At 44.2% G+C, this 18,093-nt stretch overlaps 1 protein-coding gene across 3 annotated transcripts in view; it reads right to left on the bottom strand.

The window, feature by feature from the left end:
- Positions 1–449: 449 nt before the first annotated feature.
- Positions 450–18,093, bottom strand: part of stxbp6 (syntaxin binding protein 6 (amisyn)) — a 29,941-nt gene continuing 12,297 nt past the window's right edge. For 2 of the 3 annotated variants that reach the window (XM_057059086.1, XM_057059087.1), the window contains exons 3-7: positions 9,489–9,619; positions 9,227–9,392; positions 6,958–7,041; positions 3,382–3,539; positions 450–1,621 (exon numbers count right to left, since the gene is read on the bottom strand). In XM_057059086.1, the coding sequence (XP_056915066.1) occupies positions 1,598–1,621; positions 3,382–3,539; positions 6,958–7,041; positions 9,227–9,392; positions 9,489–9,619 (563 nt within the window). In that variant the 3' untranslated portion in view covers positions 450–1,597. The remainder of the gene's footprint in view (positions 1,622–3,381; positions 3,540–6,957; positions 7,042–9,226; positions 9,393–9,488; positions 9,620–18,093) is intronic. The other variant, XM_057059088.1, reaches the window with a different exon arrangement.

The raw sequence follows: 18,093 nt of genomic DNA, 5'->3' as shown, positions 1-18,093 counted from the left end.
TCCGGCTGGTCTCCCTGCTGGGCTGCCAATGTCAGAGGGCTGACTGAGGGGCCACAAAGATTTGCTAAAGGTGACAGAGTAAAAAAGGCTGTTATAATGTACTCACTCTCCACCATCATGCACCAACTACACCATCTCTGCTCCTGCACAGCAGATTGATCAGCATCATTAGTGGGGAGATTAAAATACAAGTGGGTGCAGAGGAATATAAATCCTGTACTTAATATTCTGTGATAGATGAATAATGAGGAGAAATATTGAGGTCAGAGCAGAGTAACGGATGCAAGGCTCTGGTCACTGAAGGGTCCTGGAGACGGTTTTGGTCTGTGGGAGGAAACTAATGATACAAAAACCTTCCTGAACCTTATTGGCCTCAGCCATCACATTAAATGACATTAACACATTAACAATGATTTGCAAAAGAAAGAAAGACAAAAAAAACAGATGAGTTTGTTTCAATCAGATTTTATTTGACATCTCGCTAAGCTGAAATATTTGAAAACATTGTGATGAAATTTCACTGAGCAGGACATAAAATGACAAACCTGGCAACTACTGGCTTATACAACAATGCAAATAAAACATAAAAATGACGAACAGGACAAAGTACACTGTAAAAATTCAAAACAAAAAAACAAAAAGTACAAATTCTGATTTCTGTTAAACTACAGAAAAGTGTGAGGAAAACACGAGGACGCGGACGCACGTGGAATGTTCCAATTCAAACTCAAGTAAAGCTGCTGCACAATCACAAAATCACTTATAAAATTTGAAATCTTTAAAAAAAAAAACTGTCAAAAACAGCTTGTACGCGAGGGTAAAGAAAAGCTAGAAGAGCAGCCAGAGCGATGACATAACGTTCTGACTGCTTCACACAGCTGCTGTTTGCAATTTAGCAATACACACTTCATTAGAACAACTATTCAAGTTATAGCAAACGCATAAAAGAGTCATTTAAAACTATTTGGAGATGAGAAATTAGCCCTGCGGCTAGAGAGAGCGGTAGTGTGTCACTTCAACGATTTTCTGACTGAGAAAAACACTTCAAGAACATTTAACTGTGTTGGCAGCTGGACTTCGTGGTCATTTCTGAGGGTTACATTTATTTAACTAATATACAGTTTAGCACATTATGGAAAAGATACATAATACTGGTTTAATGCAGTTTGAAATGGACAGAATTACTGGTTTTAATGGAATTTTCTGGAAATAAATACTTGAAGTTAATGAAGGTCAGTGGCGCTATGCAGAAATGTATTTACGTCTGCTGTCAACATATATCACCTCCTGCTAAGGGTAAAATGACACACGTGGGTGCCACAGATCATCGCTCATAGATCAGCTGGCATCTGTCCGTGAATGAGCCCCAGACGGGCCGGTTCTGGTGTTGGACGGACGGCTGACAGACTGCTCGGTACTCTGATCGCATCAGAGCCTTCTGAAGTAGCATTCTGACCCCTCCTGTGATGCGACATTCCAAAGACATTAAAACTGTGGCACTGTGAACAAAAGTTATTAAACCTTTTAAAAAGAAGAAAATCTGCGTCCTTCTGTACAGTGGCCAGCCGTCGGCGTCTCCCTCGTCCCTGGCAGCGGTCTAACACTTGTGCTTCATGGCGAGCTGTGGGGGGGGTGGTGGAAACGGGGGGGTTGTAAAATCATTTTAAACGATGCAAAAAGTGTCTCAACACAAGGAGCACGTTGCGATGGAAGAGAGGAGCTAAATTCTACAGATGGAACACGAGGGGGCAGAAGAGCGCCGCACAGAAATGACAGCAGCTGGTCAGATATGGGAAAAAGGAACAGCCGCTGTCACACAGCGAGCAGGAGACGCAGGATTGCAAAAGTGATCCATGGGGACGAGCTGGGCTGAAGGTGACCCGCTACACTCCTCCGTGCAGCAGCGGGACGCTCGGCTCCGGCGGAGGCGAAGACAGGAAAACTGCATTTGCTTCCGTCTGTCGGGCCTCCGTCAAATAAAATGGGTAGAATTCACAGCGGGGCTTCTTTTTTCCAATAATAACAGACGTTTACTGTCACTCCTTTGGATTGTCATTTTGTTTTACAGATTTTACAGTGTGAAACACCTCCGTCTCATAAAAAGGAGGAATGTTTATGTCTGCATGGAACAAATTTCATCTAAATCCAAACTGATTTCTGCCCACGTTGCCTGAGTAGCTGATGAAATGTGGAAAAACCATAAAATAAGATCCAGCTGCTGACATTTTTCCCGGGAATTAAACAGAACCGAATATTTCATTGACAGCTGTAGGAACTGGACCGGTTTTATGTTCTAGCTGCTGTTTAAAGAAACTGACGATGAAATATTGAGCATCTCTGAACTGCGGAGGTGTAAGAAGGTCAAGCTTGGCAAGAATCCAGCAGCCTGATAGAGTTTATTAAGAGGAGCAACATTTCTCTAATGTAGAGAAATCAACTTATTGCACTGATTCATGTTCAAGCTTTTTTCTTTGATGTACTGACAGTAAATAAGATCAATAGCTCTACCAGATATGATATTGATTTTCTGGTAGCATCGATGCTAACTGGTTTGCTCCTCCAGGCACCTGGTTCAGGCTGAATGGGCATTGTTCTCTGGTGACCTGCTGTTGGCAGCACACATGATTGTGGTGGCGTATTCCCCATTAGCTTCAGCTCAAAATGTCAATGGGATTTAGAGGTTAAGAGAAATTTAGCGTCTCCCACCTGCTTCTCTTTTCAGTCAGTAACAATCGTCCACGCAAATGTCGATGTTATTGAATTTAGCATCGCTTAAGAATAAGTTGCACCAAAGGAAAAAAACCTTGAAATTCTGTCGGCTTAAAAGGTTTTGTGATTCAATCGAGTTGACTTCACTTGATAAGAAATCTACAAATTAGCATAATCAGCACAGCCAGTAAGGCCCTCTCTCTTCTTATGGGCTTTACTTGCCCCTGAGATGCATCTCAATGACTGTGCTGTCACTAACCACGAGTGTGTCAACACCGCAGCCCGGCAGGTTTGACGGCGGCGGCTACAGGAATCATGATAATCAGCCGCACTCATAATACACCAATGTAATATTCTGAAGTCATTATGCTAACAGCCTCATTAAACCGGGCGCATTTAAGTTTTCCATACGAGGAGGAAATATGGAGAGGTGACTGATGGAAGCAGCAGAAAACTGCAGGGGGGGGGGCAAATGAGTGGGAGAGAAAAAGAACATTATCTTCTCAGAGCAGAGGGCTCCGCTGAGAGCGTATGAAGTCAACTGTTTGATGTTTCGGCTGCGCCAATAATGACTCGGCGTTTTAAACGGAGGAGGAGGAGGCCCCGTTTACTCGCCTTTGTCTCATGGGGACAGTAACGCGTGCCGTAAGGTACCCTGAAGTATCACCTCACCTTGTGTGCGGTGACGGCGAACTGTTCGGCGCTGTTCATCATGTCAGCGGTTCGGTCCTCGGCCCGGCCCAGTCGCTCGCCGCGCTCGTTCAGGGCCTGGCTGGCCTTCTGCACGGCGCTGGTCACGCTGTCCGCAGCCGAGTGCAGTATGCTGTTACCTGCAGGCGGGGGCGGGAGGGAAAGGTTCCTGTGAATCGTTAGCACAAACCTGGAATCCAACGCTTTCGGGGGTTAATGGTGGCGGCAAAACACGCGGGACCACAGACGGCCTCATTAGAGAGGGGAGCTGCACCGCAGCTGATCCAAATCAAGGCAGGATCAGGTGATTTAAGGTCCGCTTCCAGGAAAGCATTTCAGCGCTGCTTTCCTTCAAACTTTCACTTTTCCTGCCCTCTCTTATTGCTCTCCCCTCTCCTGAAGTGTCTCATAACAAAGCGGGCCTCGGCAGGGCCGCCCCGTAGAGCCAGCGAGGATAGAAGACAGAGCTCGTCCTCCTATCGCCCCGGCAGCCCTGCGGATGCTTCCACCGACAACCCATTAATCTGCCACACGTCGGGAGTTCTGCTGCTCCGTACGACAAGCACTCCACTTCCTGCTGCTCGCCCCTTGTCAGCAACACAGTATTTTATATTTTAAAGGGAGGTGGGGGAGGTCAGCACCGGATTTTAAATGAGCCCATTCCTCCATCTGTGGAGTTGTGGTCAGATATGTTAATCAAAGCAACGCAAACTGAAGCCCAGCTTCACGTTTCCAACTCAAAATATTGCACTTGCTCTGCGTGGGGGGGACCCCACAAGGATAGACTTTTTTCTGCTTGCAGTCGCTCTGCCAGGACGAACCGTGAACTGATGTTGAGCCGGCCCGACAGCCATGTCTCGTCTCATGACGGCAAAATCAGTACATGCCTTAGTTACATGATGTAAACCCTTAAGCAGGCGAGAGCAACCAGCCCTCATCCGTGGCCACGGGGACGCTGGCGCCGTTATAACCAGCAACACCAATAGCCCCCAGTCTGGTCCCTGACCTACAGCGCCGCTCCGAACCAAAACATTAGTAACTAATCGAAAGAGTTGCATTTGAAGCAGACGGGATTTTTTTTCTTTCTTAAGTGTGACAGATTTATTTCAATTTATTACCATCAATGAGCCTCGGTGCCAGGATAGGTGGCCCCTTGGTTAGCTCCATATTTAATACGATGGCCCCAGAGGAAGGAAATTTGATGGGTCACGATAAAGGTGAAAAGCAAACTTAATCAGCAGCGCTTTAAGGTCAGAAAACGGGACTAATTCTGCAGCAAACTGCATCCGTGAAGTATGAGGGTCAAATTTAGCGTCGCAATAAACGGCCGTCAGCTCCTATCCTGAACCTAACCCAGTTTAAGGGAGAGTTTGGCAGAGTATTCCATTATCCATATCAGATCTCCAGTTTATGACAGAGGGGAAGCAGCAGGCTGGGCCAAGCTTGAAGGGGCCGACTGTATTAAGACCTGACGCTCCAGATTCTATCTGCTTCCACAGAAAGCTGCAATACTGGGAGGACGTGTATGACGGCACGAAGGCGGGTGGGCTGATATATTCTGACGGATAATTGATCATCGCCGAGCTTCCCGGCAGCCTGGAAGCAGACGGCGAGAGCAGCTGGTGCTCCTGCAGGAGGAGTCGGCACCGTCAAGTCAAAGCGGGTTTGGTCGAGAGCCTTCTGAGGAGCAGACGAGGGGATGTCTGGATGTTGATGCCGACATCACTGCACACAACAAAGGCAGATTTAGATGGACTCAGAGTCCACACGAAAAGTTGCTTTACGCACTATAGAACCGAGTTCTGCTCCGCTGTGGCAAGAACCCGTCTCTCCTCGACTTCAAAAACGATAAGGCCTTTTCACCTTCCGACAGATTCCTCTTAATCCCCTCTTTCTCTGGAGGAGGCTGGGTAGTAATATTCCCATCATGCTCGGTAAATCTCCCACCCTCAGCCCGGAGCGCTCTTTCTTTAAGTGCACACTAATTTCCTTTTCCCCGGCACCTTTTTTTGTTCCCTCCCCTGTGCTCAGAGACCAGCAACAGGCCGCAGCGTGGGCTCCCCCAGAAGAGAAGGTAATTACGAAAAAGACAGGGTGGAGACGTTACGGAGGGCTCGCAGAGAGGCTGCGGCGTCACCAGCGGAATAAAACACGTGTGGGAGGCGATTATGTTCCGGCGTGATCCGAGAAGCCTCCGCGGCTGCAGAGCAGCGCCTCTTTTACACAGCGGGCTGCATCTATACTGCTGCAAAGGTCCAATCCCTGAGCAGACGCGGCGCGGCTGCCTCAATAATGCACCGAGCACTGTTATTACACCCGGAGCTCCTGAGACAATCGACATCCGGCACAGAGCTTTGGCAACCAAATCACACAGAACAGGAACAATGAGCAGAGGTGAACACGACCGGGAAGAGGAAAGATGGTCCATGTCCAGCCTTCCGGCGGGAAGCATCAGATTACTGAATGCAGATGGTCATCAGCGTGAACACGTAGACACCAGCAGCCGTGACCCTACACCCGTCAGGGATCAACAGAGAGGAGAGAGCACCTCAAGGAAAGGATGCTCCTGAGCTTCCGCTGGATTACATTGCATCCGTTTAGAGTTTCCATGTGGGCGTCTGGAGGTAAACATTTGTTGACATTTCTTTTTAGTGTTAAGAAATTTCACAGCGCCTTCCAGCAAATATCCTGACACCTATTCACTCAGATGTGCATCCCCGCCTCCTGTCACCTGCCGTTTTAATAAAGGGTATGTTTTTGATCAATACATATGCGAGTAGAGGAAGTTTGTGATGCTCCATGGCCCCGAAGTGATAAAGAAAGTAATATTAATACAAACTAACTGAAGTTGTTGCACTCAGAGAAAAGCTGCAGCGTTATGCAGTAAGAGAGCTGCCAAGTGAGTCAGATGAACATTTTAAAATGATGCTGGATTTAAAAATACTTGTATCATCAATATTATAAGGGGACACAGACGTGGTTATGCAGCTCCGGCTCTCTGATGAAGTCTGTTGCAGTTCAATTAATGCAAATTATCTGCAGTTTCTGTAATGAAACTATGGAAAAGGTTAGAGCAGGGAGCACTCCTTCCCCTGGTAACCCTAAATCAGCCTATTACCTTTTTACCAGCCACTTTTACCCACATTCATACGGGGTAAGTTCTCTTCCTCCCCGTCAATGGGCACTCGCACACCTTTAATTCAGAAAAAAGTGGCCGATTTCAAGCTTTATCGTCAGCATTTGTTGATTTCTACCTTAAACACTCCTCCTAAGTGCAGCACGCAGAGAACTGCTGATCGTTTTTGAGAATTCTGCAGGTCACCGCCATTGTTATTCTCCTCGGTAAGGATATATGGAAAAGGGCAAGGACAGCCGGCATAAATCAAATTTGGATACAAACTTTAAAACCCTCTCAGCACGTATTCAACTCCCACACTGTGACTAGCACTGTGAGTGCTGACCTTGTGACCCGACAGAGGAAAGCTCAGTGTTTGCGCTGTAAATATTAACTGGAGAGCACCTGCTGCACGGAAAAAACAGGCCGCCGCGTCTGCTTACCTCGTCCTTGGAGACGACCTCGTCCACTTACAAATTCTTTCTTGGCTTTTCTCAAATAGACCTTGCAATGGGAAATGACTGAATCTACAGCGTGACGAGAAAATATAAAAAGTCAATTTTGTTGTGCTTCAATTAGCAGCGTGTTAATGGAAGGGGGCTGTTTTGATATTACAGTTTTATGGGTCTCGGGAAATTTCATGCCAAACTTGTTATTGCATTTATTAACTGAAAAAGTGTTAAAATGATCCTTAAAACAATTAGTTTGCTCTATGAGGAGGGTCCTGAGGGTTGAGACTGTTTGTTAATATTAGCTTTTTCCCCCAGATCAGAATAATCTACCCACACAGCCCACGTCTGTTAAACAAGCGGCAAAGTCATTACCCTCCCATTATATTGTTCCCCCAAAGGGTTTTAAACCCAAGTTTACATTTTCAGATGTAATTAAAAGTGTCGATGATAAATAGGTTATCGTCGATACTAATGCACCATAGTCTCTTCTAAATCAGGCCACATAGCTTCAAATTGTTGTTTATGGTTGTCCAAGTAAACATCTTCACTGGAGTTATATAGCTGATATTAGCCGAATGCCAACAAGGGCTAACATTTTTCCTCTCGTAACGTGTGTGATTCAGAGTTGAAAGGACCGTTAGCAAATATGATTCCTTTTGTAAATAAATGTTCTGTTGTAGGAAGAAAATATTGCATAAAATATTGTAAAAGTTGATGTGATTGTTGAAGTGAACAGGGAAAAATAGCCATAAGCCCAGGGTAAACACTGCCCTAAGCTGCAATAAACTATTGTTCTGATGAATTAAACCTCCCATTTCCATGAAAACCATATCAGATCACCTCACGAATGGCTGAAGCCACTTATAATATTCGCACCATAAAAAGGTTTTGAATCTTCTGGGCATCAACTCAGCTGATGAGCGCCTCCCACAGTTATGGTCCCACACCTGAGCAGCGTCATGATTTTTGTTTTGCACTGGTGTGAGACTTAAACTGGAGCAGACAGAGCTGGGAGCAAGCTGGAATTTTACAGGAGTGACGTCAGGTCATATGACCTCCAGAAAATAAACTGCACTGCAGGTATATCAATCGATGTTAAGCAATTTCCCTCTGTTGAGCTAACATATGCTAAAATGTGCCACTTGCAACCCCTATAAACAATAAAAGTTGGTATTTAAAGACAGCCAATGCTTTCAAGTATTTGACTATCTTGACCGAATTATGATGCCAGTAAATTAATCCGAAAACTTGAGAAATTATCATGCAAGCTAGCTTTAGCCTGCAAGTGAAGGGAGAAATCCTGGCATTGGATGCACCCGTGTCTACTGGAGCACATTGGTACCAGGTGCTTTTACACCAGTTAAAATAATCTAGGGCAGATAAGGCCAATCGGCTCTCCCACTCTAAGCAAATTAAGCAAAGGGTGATCACCTGACTCTAACATATCTGCCTGTTGAAACACAGCAGAACATCACGCTTTAAGGGCCGTTTCTTTCTCTACTGGAGGCTGTGTGAGCCAGAGAACGCTGGGTTGAGGGTTCTTGTGGGACCACAGCACCACAATCCACCTACACACAAATGCACACATCAATACAGATATGCCTGAGGTCACTTAGAGAGTTAACTATATGTGTTTTTGAGGTGGGAGGAGGTCAAAGAGCACACACCAGAAGCATTAATGTTTACTAATTAGAGAAGATTCCAAAGTTAACAGTTGTTGTTAGACACGGATGCTTCGTGATTTAGTCTTGTTTGGTTGATGGATGACCCGCAGGACTTACATGAGCTTCCATGAATAACTCCTGATAAAACAGACTGAATGTGCTTAAGGAGATGCGGAGGTGTACAGATCAATATCAGATTAAATGCTGTACAGTCCTTCACTCCTGAGACCACTGTCACAACAGATGCCATTTTCAGGCAGGAAATGACCAACTACGCAGTTTCCGGAAAACAACGCCTAGACATTTGGGAATTGGATACACTTTTGCTTGGTGGGCTACAGATTGTCCAATCATTTCAAAAGCAAAGGTTAGAGGGCAACACTCAGGTTTCTAGTTAGCTGTTAAAGCTCTTGCTGTTGTTTTCAGGGACATTATTAATTGCAGGAAACATTTATTCAAACAAATAATGAGCCAGGCACATATCAGAGGTACGTTCTGCTTGAAACCAGCTGACGGTGACACCTCAGAATGTGACAGGAACACAACGTTCTGATCTGTTGTCATCACGCTGGGTTAAAGTGGAGCAACCATCTTACCCCCCAGCAGTTTGGACTGGCAGTTGATGAACTCTGGCTTCCGTGCTGAGCAGTAGCGCTGGCAGGTGTGGTGGAGAATCTGGATGAAGGTGCACTTGTCCCCAGATGAACCAGCGCTCCACTGGTCAAACGCGTTTTCAAACATCAGGTCGAATTCTGGACAGTCCTGGGAGAGAAGACCCAAACAGAAGTGCTTAAATTCACCCCAAAACATCTCTGGGCTGCACAAACAGTGAGCAAAGGGAATAAGGAGGCTCATTACTTTGTTGGGATCGATGCCGTTGACCTGCCGCAGCTGATCAAGCGTCCACTGTGACCTTTTGGCGAAGGAAGAAGATCCTTGGAACTGCTTCACCTTAGTGAGGGAAACGTGGGCGGGCTTCTTATTCGTTACTGTGGAAATAAAAGCACAATTTCTGCTCATGATTTCATTTGCAATGCAAACAAATATTAAAGATGTGCAGCCAAAGTTTTCCCGTCAAGATCTGCCTTCCTGAGCTGAACAGCACGTCTTTACAGGCTGAAGCTCACATTCCAGGCACGGGCCTGGAATGCACTGCTGAGCATTAATTCTTGTTTCCCATCTCAACCACATTTTCCATTGTCTCAGCAGCACAGAGCTGGGTCACGTCCACTGCTGTCGTGCGCCGTTTTCCTTCTTCCAAATCGAAACAAAGTAGTATTTGCCTTTTTCAGGAAGCCCTGTGAATGGCCTCCCACTCCCGTCCTCGGGAATGATTCAGAAAATAAAGGCTGGGCTGGATTAACAGTAGTCGGTAAGCAAACGCTCCAGAAGGGAGAGATGTTTGGATCTTTCTTTGTTCATCAGTTTGAACAGCTGCAGCCGATAGCCGAGGTGCTGATCCGAGTGTCGGGCAGCTTCAGGACAGGTGGTCCAACAGTTTTCTTTTATTTGATGTATTTTTCTGCCCTCTTACAAAGTCACAAGCATGATAGATGAGACTGATCCGACCAGGTCTGGGGTCACGCTGAAAGCTAATGGAAGCTCCAGAAACCAGGAAATTTCATAAAGTGGGTGACGGCTGAAGCTAATAAAGCGATGAGCTGAGCAGTCGGGAGTCAGGAATAATGATTATTTTCTTAATTTGTTGCACTAGTTCGCACTGTTCACTCCACTGTAGGAAAGTGCTTTTAAATTACCCTGCTGACACCTTCTCTCTTGCTTTGAGGGTGCCGTTTTGAGGACTCCACAAAAAAAGATATATTTAAACAGTGTACTATTGAAGTTTATAGTGTGTTTTTTGATTTAACTGAGACGAGATCATCTTGGCAGGGTTCTATTACACATCTCAAATTAACCTGTTTCTGACCTCACAAGTATAGTGAATTTGTCCTTGGGATGTCTGTCAAGGTGAGCAACTAAAACTAGTCGCACCAATAAGTATGATTTTGAGGTCACAAACGTCTCTGTATATGATATGAATAAACTGGATTACAAGAAGCTGTGTTGAGTGTGTGACCTTGACCTTCAGTTGCAGAGAAAACAAAAAAACTATAAACCAACATGAACTCATGGAGGTATAAATATTTACATGAATGTAAAATAATAATTGTAGTGACTGCACATACTTATAATAGATTTAAAACAATAAAAGGGTGATTATTAATATCAGTAAGCCGCAAGGCTGAACATGAGAGTGGCATGTTCCTGCGTTACCATACTGACGTGTCTAAATCAACCAGGCATCAGGCGCCTTGAAAACAATCGTCCCGACTCCAGAAATAGATCAACAGCTGCAAGACGGCAGAGAATTGACATGAAACACACGAGAACTGCATCAAGTCCCACACTGGGAGCTAATATGTTAATGAGTTGGCTAGTTCTCACCTCTTAATATGCCTTTGACTGATGCTATGCTAAAATGCATCCTAATCTGGAGATCAAGTCGACCGAACATCAACATTAAGGTCTTAATCAAACTGCGAGACGCCTTTGCAAACTTTGATTCTCTCAAATCAATTTCACTTGTAGCTGTTGACACCCAGATTGCCTGGGTCTTCCTATGCTAAACAATTAATGAAGGTTAGAGGAGCTTTATTGAAGTGTGTGGGGGGGGGCTCACCGACACCTTCCACTGAAGTAGACCCTTAATTTGTTCTCTCCAAAATTGAAATTGCTGTCAATGCAAAGAAATCCAATTAATTCTGACATGTATGTTATTATAAAATTGAGGTTTGTTTCACACCAGTTACATCATGCATGTGTTAACAAGTGTCACAGGGCGCTCCTCATTTACAGTACGAAGTGGATCGCCTTCTTGAACAACCCTTCCGTAAAAGCCTGGGAACAAGGAAACGACCACAAAGCACAGAGAGGATGCAAAATCCTTTGTTTCCATGTGAGATATCAGAGGAAGACCACGCTGGGGTTCCTGCTCTGCTGCTTTCTCATGCGCTGATGCTGACATGCGCTACTTCCTGCAGTGGATCGGTCACATGTTGTGTTTGGCTATGCAGGCGCGCTGCGAAGGGAACTGCAGCAATCGTGTGCTGCAGACTCTGCAAAGCAAACATTCCGAATATCAGCTTTCCCTCGAAGAATTATTACCACAACCGGTCACACACTCTTTTGAGTCATCGGAATGAATGAACACGATAACGCATCAATAATCATAACACTGGAAGGGAAATTATCAACAGACACTGAGGATTAGACTAACCACACGGGGATAGAATGAGTACGAGGACAGTAATTGCCAACTGTCTTCTGTTTTGAGTGTTGCATTGCCTCGATCTGACTCTCAGAAAGTTTTCCCTCCTTCCACGGTCCAGAAGACACCGGAGAAGCTGCAGCTGGCACCAAGTAGGGTTCCCAAGAAAAAGCAAGCTGCAACATGAGGTCTGACTGCTGTCAATGCATGACTATAATCAGGTGAGTATGAAATATATGCAATATTCATGTGCAAAAGAAGCTGAAATCCTTAGTATTTATGCTCTAATAACGACAGGGAAAAAAAACTAACGGCATGTGTAAGTTTTAATGAAAAGATGAATCGGCATTCGCAGAGGAAAAACAACACAGTGCAGACAAAACATTAAATAAAAGCTTTTAATATGCTGGTAATGAGGGCATTGTCTTGGAATTGCACCGTTCAAAGTGCACGGTTCCCAGCTCTCTTATTGTATTGCCACTTGTTATTGAACTGGCCATCTGAGAACACGTTCTGCCACTTTTCTCTGCCTGTAACTACAGGTCTATTTTAACATGCCCCCCCACCTCCCCGCTGCAACTGGAACTCGCCGTTATTGTCAGAAAGAAGCTGTCACTGAGCGAACCGCGGCACCGGTTCCACCAGCAGCATCACAAACAAAGGCGCCTATAGTCTATTCATGAGTGGAACAGTGGCTGCTGTGTACAAGCACTCAACACACCAAAGTATTGCATATATTGCGATTTAGAACAAGCAGCGAAAAGCTTCATTCCGTCAAAGCAAAGGGTGGAATTTACAAAAGAGAGGAAAACAGTTATATTTCTGACAGCTGTAAATCTTCACTGAGTGATTGTGCAACGCTTTTAACAGCACAACACAGCAACAAGACCAGGAAATAAGGAATTATTGTTGAAAATTAGCATTTCATTAACCCTGACTGAATATGAGAATCACGTTGGTAGCTAGTTTGAGTCTTTCGGGGGGGTTTATAAGTCATCCTGTTCATCTGAGCTGCCTTAAAGAACCTTTTGGGCTCTGAGAACATGGCTGCCTTTTGCACCAAGTCAAATCTTATATCCATTCAATTAAAACGCTCACCCAAGGATGGCTCATTAGAAGGGTTCCAGAGACTTGATCAATCATCTGCACTTCAACTCTGCATCGAACATGGCTCCAGAAGAGTCAGGAGGTCTTAAGGAATTTACTATTTCAACAGCATTTCAACCCTGAATATCCTTTAGATTAATTAAACTGAAATTGAATGCAAAAACCCTCTGAAGTGTAACATGGGAACACAAACGTGTATGGTAATATGACGCCAGTACTGGGATCCTGCATGTCCATACACACACGTTGGACATGCAACGTCGACTAAGACAAATTACATCTTGTGCATTTTTCTTTCTTCTCAGCATTTTCTATGATTAACCCAAAGGGAGGTGTGGCTTCCAAGTCTAAATTAACCATTTACCACTGCTGACAAGAACAAAATGGCAACATTTAGATTCATATTATAACTCGCTATATAACTGAATTATTACAGCAATATTTTTACCCAATAACCACATTCATTAAGGACGAAAATGATCGTATATTATTTTTTTAAAAACTTCTCTTGATGTTGGTGCTGTAGTTTACAACTCGACAGCTAATTAATAAAGTCTGGGAGAAAGTCATTAACAAGGGAGAGAAACAAAGTGATTAATGGCATATTTTGAGTTGAGTTTGTTGCCTCGTTACTAATTTTAATCCAGAACAGAGCAAAATTCACCAGAGTCCAAGACTGTAAATGTGTTTTCTGATCTTTCCTGCACTCTTTTTTTTATCAGGAACAGAGAAAGCATGGTTTCAAATCTCGCTAACTACAAAGGATAGGCAACTTTGTCATCCTGCAAGTCTGAAGTGAGATCAAGACCACAAAAACATGAAAAAAACAATCCCATCAGCAGATCAAAATGTTCAAAATCCTGGCCCCTGCTGCTGCACACGTTCACGAGGACAGCACAAGGTGTGGCCTGTGTTCCACATTACAACCCCCAATAGTCATCGATCACCCGGAGCTCCTCGGACCACTTAATATCGCAGCTATTCACGCTCAGGCCTCAGCTTACATAGCAGACATTCCCCAGAGCCACATCCCACAGATACCAGGAAATATTTAATCATACAGAAGGAACCTGTGGTTCTCTTGCTACTGCAAACCTGTGGGACAATTTTCACATGTGTGGGAGAGGTTTCAGTCATGTTTGATGAGTTTCAGATCTGTGGGACAGGTCAGTTCCTGTATTAAAATGGAAGTTAAAAGTTAGTTTCCAACAACACAAGGTAAATTCAGCCACTACAACTAGATTGAACCTGCTGGATAAAGACAGTAAATGACTGTGCTGACTGCCTAGTGAAAAAAAAGACTTCATAACAACCTAATCTGGATATTATCACACACCAGCACGTGCTGGTATTGCAAACAGTCCTAATAAAATGCATTCCTCAACACTTACTTGTTCAAGATGACATAAACTCAAGCGCCTGCAATAGAAATCTCTTAAAAATGTAAAATTACAAAAACCTGCAGCATTCTGCATGAAACGCCTGTGGAGCTGCTGTGGACCTCCAGAAGAGGCTTGTTTTTAATGTTTGTTGCATTTGGGAACGCCATAAAGAGGCAACGAGTTTAATGGATGTGGCTGTAACGGTGGATTTCAGCGTAAAGATCTGGGTTTCTGAAACAGCGATGAAAACGAGTGCTCTGTGTACGATGCCGCAGGGCCCTTTGTTTTTTCATCTTTGATATACTGTTTGTTTTTTTATTAGATGGAGACCAAAAAAATGTTCTTGTTGTTTCTGCTCCACACTGAGTGGATTCAAGTGTACTGGGAGGACTGGGGGTGGGGAATGTTCAGAATGTCTTTTCCCGTAAATATCCTATACAGCCTGGAAAAGAATAAGTTCTCATGAGGCAACATTCATTTAATACTGCCATTGTTAATAAAGGTCACACATAACATGTGATTCCTTGGGATTTTAAAAGATCTCCATCTGATGACCTGCAAATGTATGCTTCATGCATATGGATGCCTGCAAAAGCACTGACTGTAATGTCTGCGGCATTTTGAGGTGGATGATAGATGGACTGTCAAAAAGAGGAAGGATGGATGAGGAACAGCTGGAGAAAGAGTCCATCGGTCTTCGAAATCTGCTGCAGGCTCCTCAACAGCTGTCTACCTCCAGCTTCAGTACAATCCAGAGTGGTGAATATTAAAATGATTATCGTAGCAATTAAATCTTCGCAGCCTGGTTGATTTCATCTCCATGATGAGTTATTATGGTTATAATATATGGTAATCGTGATGTAAGGCCAGTGTGTGTTGCAGTACTTGTATCAGATCACTGAAACTCATTTTCAGATGTAGCTCACAAGGATCCTGGTCCAAACAGCAACTTTAGGGGATGGAAATCCCCCAAAATAATTCCTAACTTGATAAACGGTGTATTGAGCCAGGGATCTCCTGTAGCCTCTGCCCTTGTTGTAAACCCATTAGTCCTAGCTACGTCAAAGCAGCGTGAAACATTCCCAGCTTATTACAATGGGGCTACAGGAAAGGCTGGATGACCTGACCTTTGGAATACAAAGCTGCACACTAGCAACACATTTATGCATTGAATTATCGAGGTTTGAGCAAAGATTTGACTTTTTGATGTTATGAGAATAAACTAGACACACTAGATAATGAATGAGGTAAATTTCCATTGTCTGGCTGCATGTCAGCTATACAGAGATTAAGGCAGCAGACTCTTTTTAATGTTCGCAGTATGCAATAACATGGCTCATGAGTGCAACAAATCAGAACTGAAGCTCAGCACAGACAGTAATGACCATGAAACTCAGACAAAGATAATAGCTTCATTTGCAGCCATTGATATATCTAATCTGGGTCATGGTGCCTTTCTGGACAGAAAGATAAATTGGCTTTACCAGCAAAAGCCTGTCCAAAACAATTCAACCCGAAACAAGTGCTCCCATCTTTGGAAAGTCCCAATACGAGCTAATCTCTTCTCAGGCAGGGACAGAAACGAACCTGGTATTTATCTCCACTCCTGACAGAATCAGGAAAACAACCATTTTTCTGCAGGACTTTCGGATCTGTAGCACATCACACATCTTCTCTCCTCCCGGCGCCCCACCAGTCACAGTGTGCAGCTATACGGGACTGTCAGGGAGCACGACGAGGTGTGGAGCCATGCTTTTATTGTGAAATACCAGAGCCCAGCCCACCCATTGGCTGACAGAGGAAGTCTTAACGGTGGAGCTCCAGAGTCCCTGCAGTCTGCTGTCACCAGATTGTTCAGCCACGCCGCTGCCTGGTGAGGCCGAGATGCCATCGCAGCAGTCTACATCCTCTTTAACCTTTAAATCCTGATGATAAAAGTTTGCCAAGGGCCTGCTGCTCTCCTGAGCTCCTGCTGTGAGATTATACACTTCTTTTAAATGCAATAGATTAAAAATGCATAGACCCTACACCTTTTATGTCACAATCAGATTTGATTTATTAGCAACGTTGCCATCTGGTCACAGGAAGTATGAAATTACTCAAGCGCTTAAGTGCATTAATGCATACAAGTGAACAATTTTACTATTGATGGGATGCATCAGGTTGCCAAAACACGGCTGCTGGGCAAATCCATGCAGCTGCGGATTAACAAGATTTGTCCATTTGTACATGGAGGAAGGAGGGATTAAAGGATGAAAAATCTTTGTAGAGGTGCTTTGTCGCCCTGCTGACACCAGGCTGCTTTTTCTTTGTTAAAAATCTAAAATGAACTTGTCATACAGCACAAGGCTCACATTTACAACCCCAGATTTGCAGTCAAAGACAACAGCCAGACACATGGGAGAGGAAACGGGAGCGCAAAGAGATACGATTTTGGGGGCAGACGTCACTCTACAACGCGCACCTAAAGTTCCATGGATGTGTCGCCCGTGGCTGACGTCTCAGAGTTCCTCGCTGAGAGAGAGGTGAACTGGTGGGTGAGGAACATATGGTGTTTTTCTGGGGCCTAGTGAGGTTCCCAACAGGCAGCAACTTCCCAACCAGGTCTGTTGTAGATACAGAGGAGGACTCCAACAGCTCCTCTGGGTGACCTTCATTACCACAATTAATACGCATGCCACTCACAGGCACACTAGGCTGGGGCAAGAGTGGCACTATGAGCAAGGTTAGAGGATATAGGTGGTGTGTGTGGGCTACAAATAACCTACATTGTTGAATTTATATTCCAACAATAAGAATGCCCATATTAGAAAAGACTATAAAGCTGCTGTCTCTGGTCCCAAGAGCCTGCTGTGCATGAGAAATTTAATAAAGTAGAACTCCTAATCCCAAACTCACCTGCCTAACCAAAGAAACACCGTAAAATATCAAATCCAGAAGAAGGGGAGGGGCAAAAACAACCCTGACTCAATACTTTTGGGCTTATTGCAATAACAAAATAGGGAGAAATCTACATTTTCTACAAATTAAAAACCTGAAAATGCAAAGTAAGTGTCATATTTGAAGCAGAAACACTGGAGACGCGATAAACTGTCAAACAACAAAACGGTTGAAGTTGACGATGCTGGAATAGATGCAGTTCTTTACTTTCTATAGCCATAACAAAGCAACCGGTTCAGAACTGGGGAAACTGTCTGGCTAGATGTAAGAAGCAGAACCAAGTTTGTTCTGGTGAAGAAAGTGAAAAGAATGATGCAGAAATCACTTTATAAAATGTGCTGCTAGCTTCTGATCTAGACATGGAAAGATCTAGGTTGGATGTTCTAAATGCCCACCAACCTCCGTTTGCTCCTGCTTTGTGTCATGATCCCGACTGCAAAGCAAATCAATACAGGAAAAAGCTCATTGCACAACAACTAATAGGCCCTTTATTTAGGAACTTTTATTTTCTCCAGTAAAACTGATCGATCCAGGACTACAGAGGTCAAACAAGGTTAGAAGAGATCGCATCGCAAACTGTCTATTTCTTCACAGACCGATCCAGGAAAAATACAGGGTGGAGAAAGCCTTGGTTTCATCGCTCTGCGGGAGACTCCGATTTGCACCTCACGAACTTATTATTCATTTGCCGACCTGATTATCAACAAGCATAAGGAAACCAGTTCGCTTGAAAAAGTGCAAGCACAGAAAAGAAAAGCCACGGGTT

This window comes from Takifugu flavidus, chromosome 16 (genome assembly GCF_003711565.1).
Source record: "Takifugu flavidus isolate HTHZ2018 chromosome 16, ASM371156v2, whole genome shotgun sequence".
Taxonomy (NCBI): Eukaryota; Metazoa; Chordata; class Actinopteri; order Tetraodontiformes; family Tetraodontidae; genus Takifugu; species Takifugu flavidus.
The sequence above is the reverse complement of the archived record's forward strand: the minus strand, read 5'-3'. Positions and strand labels throughout refer to the sequence as shown.